The sequence below is a fragment of the Bison bison genome, unplaced genomic scaffold (assembly GCF_000754665.1).
Source record: "Bison bison bison isolate TAMUID 2011002044 unplaced genomic scaffold, Bison_UMD1.0 scf7180017864180, whole genome shotgun sequence".
Taxonomy (NCBI): domain Eukaryota; kingdom Metazoa; phylum Chordata; class Mammalia; order Artiodactyla; family Bovidae; genus Bison; species Bison bison.
Window position 1 is genome coordinate 15,465,079 of NW_011494752.1, and position 6,984 is coordinate 15,472,062.

The following is a 6,984-nucleotide window of genomic DNA, read 5'->3' on the forward strand; positions in this document are numbered from 1 at the left end:
CCCCGCCGCCTTCACAGAGGCAACCCCTGTTCTGATTTCCGTTGACATAAATATCTGTACCTGTTAAAGCTCCCCAGGTGAGACCAGGCTGGAAACTTATAAAGAGGAATACCAGAAGCTGAAAGAACCCCCCCCCCAACACACACCCAAACACACACACACACACATACACACACACATTTGCTCATTTGCTTCTTGAAGGGTCAAAGAAGTTCAAGGGTCCAATACCGCCAAAGAAAGTTATCAGGGACTACAGACAAGTCAAAGCCAGCGGAGAAGCCTGACCTTAATTGACTGGGCAACATCCTTTAAGAGCCTTCCCCCTTGGTTGTCATGACACTGCTGTCTGCTGGCTTTCCCCTATCTTACCGTCCCCCTCCCTCCAGACTCTTTTTCTGTCCTTTTTTCCTAGGAGTTCTGTCTTCTCTCTTTATGCTGCACACCTTCCCTGGAGTAAACCCTTCCCTGGAGTCAGCCATCATTTTTGTGCTGAGGGCTCCTGAATCCTGCTCCCACCTCTCTGGATTCAGTCTAGTGCCTGCTGGACACCTTCACATGACCCTGTCATCCTTCAAAAACTTCCCACCTCAGGCGGGACTCAAACCCACAATCTCCCAGCTGAAACAGTACACCTCCTGTCAGGACTTATGAAGCTGAGGTTCTTTATGTCTCCACATAGAAGGAATTCAGGGAGAGGCAAAGAGATAGGTAAGAAGTAGATCTATTGAGAGAGACATGAGTTTGAGTAGGCTCCAGGGCCTGGTGTGCTGCAAAGAGTCAGACACAGCTGAGCGACTGAACTGAACACGCTCCATAAAAAGTGTGGGCCATCTCTGAAAGAGCCCTGGGAAATATAATGTGGTAAGTTTTTATGGGCTGAGTAATTTCAGAGGGTAACATTTGGGAGGATTATTCTAACTACTTAGGGAAGGGGTGAGGATTTCCAGAAATTGGGCCACTGCCCCCCTTTTTGGCTTTTTATGGTCTGCCTCAGAAGTGTCATGGTACCTGTGGGTGTGTCCTTCAACATGTTAATATACAGGATGGGCATGTAATAAGGTTTAAGGTCTACTGGAAGTTGAATCTTCTGCCATCTTGGGCCTGAACGGTTCTAACCATTTTTCTCTCCTATCCAGTTCTCAGTAGCTGCGTCATTCTTGTAAAGGTTGTGCCCTGTCCCCTTCCCTCTTGTCTCATTTCCTTCCCAGTCTTCTGCACTCTCAGTTAGAGGCCAAGCTGAGGCTTGGATTCATCTTGACTCTTCCCCCTTCCTCGCTTCCCATTTCTAGTCACCAAGTTCACTCAATTTCATTTCCTTCATAATTCTGTTAGCCCTCATTCCCTATTCCCACTGCCATCTCGCTGGATGACTGTAGTAGACTCCTCCCTAATGTCTCTGTCTCCAGAATAGTCAAAGACAATCATCTTTTAAAATGCTAACATGATTCCATCATGCTGTGGCTTAAAATCAATGCCCCATTGAAACTGCACAACTCAGACGGGATTCAAACCCAGCCAAAACTGATTGGGACTTGAACCCTTGGGTTAGGACTTGAACCCACAGTCTTCTAGTTAAAATTGCTCACCTGGTGTGAAAAACTGATGGGAAATGTTCAATGGTTGCTTCAGTCTGCCTACTCCTGAACTCGAAGCTCAGATTAAACACCAGAAAAAGAGAGACAAGCAAACGTGGTGTGCTGCCTGTTAAAAGCCCAAGGCACTAGTCATGTACATTTTCAAGACAAAGGATCCTACATCAAAATGCCAGACTGATAATTTACATAAGGTTTACCAAGGTAACAGTCCAAGTAAGCATTTACAAAGTGAGCAACAAGTCACCATGACTCCCAGCTGAAAGGGTACACCTCCTGTCAGGACTTATGAAGCTGAGGTTCTTCATAACCCTCTACAGAGTTGAGAAAGAATGCTAGTCTTTTAAGTTTTAAGAAGTAACAACAGCAAACAAAAGTTACACTGTAGCATTAGAAGAAAGGGGAAAAAATTGATCTGTATAGTTGAGCAGTCACTCCCATCTGGTTAATATGTAACGCAGGTGCACACTTGCACATTAGGGAGGGAAGGACGAGGCCCAAACAAACACACAGAGAGAATTTTATGTTCAGTTTTTCTTGTCCTGTCTTTAAATATAAATTTTGTTTTATCACCAGAGTGAGGGAATTCAAGGCTAAGATAGCTACATAACAAACTTTGCTACTTCTTTAGTTTGCTACCCCAAGCACAAACCCCTTTGTTAATTCTTCACAAACAATATTTCTTTGTCAAAAAACAACATATAAACAGCCTCCTTTGGTCTCTTTGGTGGTCCTTTTTCTGTGAGATTTCCCTGTGTTTGAATTAAATTGGATTTTTTTCCTCCTATCAATCTATCTTATGTTAATTTAATTATTAGATCAGCTAAAAGAACTCAAGACAGTGGGATGAAAATTTCCTCCGCCTGGACAGAACTATTTGGTGATGTCTGGGATTTGCTTCAAAATAATCCAGTGGGACTGGGACGCAGAATTTAGCTGAAACAAGGTTGGCCATGTGTTGGTAATTGCTGAAACAGAATGGTAGGCTTCAAAAGGGGTCATAACCTTTTGAATGAAAAATACTTTACTTTTACATACAATATGTTTGAATATTTCTGACTTAAAAAACGCATTTCTAAATTATTTTATGGCCAGTTCAAATATCGGAACATGTGAGTTCCAGCCCTGGGTCGAGTGGCCGAAGGACCCTTGGTCACTGGCACTACCACCTGTGGCCACAAGGTGGCTCCAAAACTCTCTTTGGTGAGTGTGAAGCAGGCTTCTCTGAACCAAAGACATGGAAAGTGAGCCACCAGGGAAGTCGATTAAATGCCTGCTGTTTACCAGTTCACAAAGTGAATTTATCTTCCTGTTCTTACTTGCTATAGGTACCCAGGCAGGAAGGCTGTTAAGCGCAGAATGCCCCAAACTTCAAGCTGCTGGATCCCAAAATCTAACAGTCATCCCTTCCTTCTCTCACCCACACACATTCCCAGGTTTAGACTTTATCTTCTAAGACTCTGTAGATTGCTTCCACTTCACTCCACCTCTTTCACTCTGACACTATTGACTCTATTATTTTGGCTAGAGACCTTATTCAGATTTTGCCAATTTTTCCACTAATGTCCTTTATAATAAATTTTATTTTTCTGATCCAGGACCCATTAGGATCACACATTAAATTTCAAATTTGTCACACCATTTTAAAAAACATTATTTACGTGTAGTTGTTTGACAATGTTGTGTTGATTTCTACTGTAAAGCAATGTGATTCAGATATAAATATATATCTTTTCCATTATGACATCATATGACATTGAATATAGTTTTCCGTGCTATACAGCAGGACCTTGTTGTTTATCCATTCTTGTTATATCCCTTTGTCTTGCATGAACTTGAGGAAACATCTTTTGACTATCACTTGGACACCTGAAATTTTTCACACACTGGTTTAGAAAAAGGAAATCCATTTAGTACATTGGGGACCTGCAAGAGAGAAAAGCATTTTTTCTGTTTTGACCACATTTCCTAAAATGAAGTTTTAAGAACAAATGGTCTATTTTCAAAGAAAATTTCCTTGATCATATTGTTCTACTATTTCCTTTAAAATTTATTTATTACAACTTTTACCTTGCAGATTTATTATTTGTTGACGTGTTTGTTGTCAATCTCTCTGACCCCAGGAAGGTAGAGACTTCTTCCTTGTTCCTCAAGGATATGAGCCCAGCACAGTGCCTGGGACTTATTTGTTGAATGAATGAATGAATGAGGAAATTAAAAAATGCCTCTTGGGCTTGTAGTTTAGACCTGTCTAAGAGGCACTGAGATGGAGAGTAGTAATAAAAGAAGTGTTCACATTTTGAGATATATAGGGAAGTCATTCTGGCTTAAACATTACACAACTTGAATTTTATCCTAACTAAAATAGCCTGTTTGTGGTCTATCAAACACACTTTGTACATCTGCTTTAATTAAAGGAAAGGGTACGCTGACCAGAAGTAAAAAATGCCCATGTTAAAAATAAAGATTAAATGCCCCTCTTCCTGGGACACCTTTGATGTGATGATAAGAGATGCTTTCCAGGTGCCAAGGCCATGCTGACCTGCTGTATATTAATCATCTGGTCCTTAAAAAAGAAAAAAAAGAAATGTAACCCTGACTTGTATAAAGTTCTTTGTTCTTACAAAATGCAAAACTGCACTGAAAACGATGCTTCGCTGGGGCAGTTTCTCAGAGTAATCTGGGAAAGGAGCTTCCAGTCTACTCATTAGTTTGGCTCAAATAAAACTCTTTCTATTCTTATTTTGGATTATCCATTATTATTCTTGGGAGATGATCTGGTAAGGGGGTGGGGGTGGGGGGGCCTGGAAGTTGTGACTTAACTGTTAGCCATGAACTCCGGCGAGAACTTTCCGTTCTGCAGGAAATCACCTTTAAGGTCCGAAGGTCCGTGAGGTCCCAATCGTGAGAGATGCTTAGACTATAGCTGGCCACACCTCTAAGAGATAAGGAAATCGTAGAGTCTGAATTTCCGCCCTCGACTCTCGCCTCCCAGGGACGCGGGGTTTCATTCTCTTCCTCCACTCCCTTTTCTGATACCGTTTGTCCACTTCATTCCCGCAACACGCCTCTCATCCACACCCTAGTTCAGGAGAGGGGCTCCTTTCTGTACTCTACAAACTCCTCGCCAATCTGAGCGAGCTGGGGCGGGGGCGAGGAACCAGAATCAAGGAAAAGTTCAGGTATACGGTCGGCCAACAACCAGGGGCTCCGGGACAATAAAGGGGCATCCACCTCTCCAAATTCGGCCTAGGTCAGGGAGAAGCTACACTGATGCGGAGGATGGAAGAAAAGAGAGTGTCCAGGCCTCGGGCATGTTGACGCCCTAAGGCTGAAGTGGTGGTGACTGTGGTGTCCGGAGGGTCATCCTGTGCAAAGTAGCAGGGGCTGGGGCCCAGGCCGCTCCCGGCGTGGGGATACCCGGAGGAGCGAGTGTCCGAGTTTCCGTTCGCCAGTGCTGTGTGGGCCGACTCGGCAATGTAGGGCCGCGCCACAACACACTCTCAGGCTGTGCAGACAGCTCGTCTGCACGCGGGAAGGCCGACGGCTCGATTCTCTGCATCCGGTCGGGATCTGCACAGGTATTGTGGACCCGGACCAACGTTTCCCAGAGGGCTGGCGGCGGCGCGATATTTGCCGCTCTCGCGAGACTTTCAGAGGTCCCGTCGGAGCCCTCGTTTTTGCGGTTACCAAGGCAACTGAGCGGTGCCAGCGTAAGCGGGGAGGGTGGCGTACGTCGAATTTTTGTCTGCTAGCTTGAGAGCCTTGAGGAGTGACCCTCCTTGAGCTTCCAGCCCCAGAGACAAACGGCCTCTGCTCCAGGCAGTACCTCTTCCCCTGGGGACCATGGGCCGGATCTCGGGGCTCGTGCCCTCTCGCTTTCTGACGCTCCTGGCGCATCTGGTGGTCGTCATCACCTTATTCTGGTCCAGGGTAAGACCCATGGCTCTCTTCTCGTTCCTCCTTCCAATTTGGGGTGGTCCCAGCCCCACCCCACCCTTTCTCCCCCGGAGCCTTACACGGTGGAGTCCTCCCATATCCCGCCGCCAGACCCTCTTTCAACTTCTCTTTTTTTCTGCCCTGCTCCCTAGGACAGCAACATCCAGGCCTGCCTGCCTCTCAAATTCACCCCTGAGGAGTATGAGAAGCAGGACATTCAGTGAGCATGTGGGACAGGGTGGACAGAATTAGGCAGTAGTGGGAGTGAAGGAGTCTTAGAAAAAGTCCAGAAGGCCTGAGCCACTTCCTTCTTTTCTGCAGGCTGGTGGCAGCGCTCTCTGTCACCCTGGCCCTCTTTGCACGGGAGCTGTCTGGTTTCTTCTTAGGAGTTTCCATGTTCAACAGCACCCAGAGCCTCATCTGTATCCTTTCTACGTGTACTCCTTTCCTCCTCGGCCCTTGTCCACCATAACACCCTTCAGCCACTTAACCAGGCCTTTCTGGCACAATGGTGTTTGCTCTAGCAGGCAAACAGAATCCCTCCTGTGGAGAGATGTTAGGCAATGTGGAAGATTTAATACAATCTCGGATCACTTTTTGAGCTCCTGCCACTCACCAGGCACTGGAGATCTCAAGATGGGAGTACAACACAGTTTTCTATCTTGAGGAAGAGGGAGACGCACAGACATCTGTAATTCAGTGTGATAAGCATGGGTGCCATCAGATGTAAAGATACAAAGCATTTTGGGAAGGCAGAAGAGACAAAGGAAGTGAGGAAGATGGATCAGGGAAGGCTCTCAACACCAGGGTGCTGGAAAGTGATCCCAGCAGTGTATTGTGTCCCTGTGAGCATTTCTGTGTGCTTGGAGTAGATTGGGAGTCTACTACTTCACCTGAAGGGTCCAAACTAGATACGGGATGGAGGTAGCTTGGTTTCCCAGCAGGGCAGGCTCAGCTCTGGCCTCTACACATGGCCATCCTAAAACCCAAAGGTCTGGACTTCTGGCTCTGGCCTTTGCAGTGTGGTAAAGGGAGTGAGAGATGCCTTACTCACCAGGAGCTGATTGTGAATGCAGATGCCAGGCCCATCACCGGCCTTTTCTGGCTCATCACTACCTGTTGATCCAAAGGCTTTCCTTGACTCTGGTGTATTCCCAAGCCATCGGGGCTCACTGTGGTGCATCTGTGGCCCTGTCCTTCTTCATATTTGAGCGTTGGGAGTGCACCACATATTGGTACATTTTTGTCTTTTGCAGGTATGGTAGCACCTAATGTTTGAGGATGGATGGGGAAGGGAGGTTTACTTTAAATCTGAAGATTTCTCCTATCCAGCCCTTTACTCCATGTGTAAGATACCAGATCCACTCAACATTCCCGAGTCTTTTTGAAGTCCTCCCCTCCTACACTCCTAAAACTTCCCTGGTGGCTCAGACGGTAAAGCATCTGCCTACAA

General features: G+C 46.0%; 1 protein-coding gene across 1 annotated transcript in view; it reads left to right on the forward strand.

Annotated features, from left to right (window-relative positions):
- The first annotated feature begins 5,252 nt into the window (after positions 1-5,252).
- The window catches only part of TMEM107 (transmembrane protein 107), a 2,863-nt gene continuing 1,131 nt past the window's right edge, over positions 5,253-6,984 (forward strand). The window contains exons 1-4 of the mRNA XM_010843052.1: positions 5,253-5,525; positions 5,684-5,751; positions 5,853-5,953; positions 6,691-6,787. Of these exons, the coding sequence (XP_010841354.1) occupies positions 5,439-5,525; positions 5,684-5,751; positions 5,853-5,953; positions 6,691-6,787 (353 nt within the window). The 5' untranslated portion in view covers positions 5,253-5,438. The remainder of the gene's footprint in view (positions 5,526-5,683; positions 5,752-5,852; positions 5,954-6,690; positions 6,788-6,984) is intronic.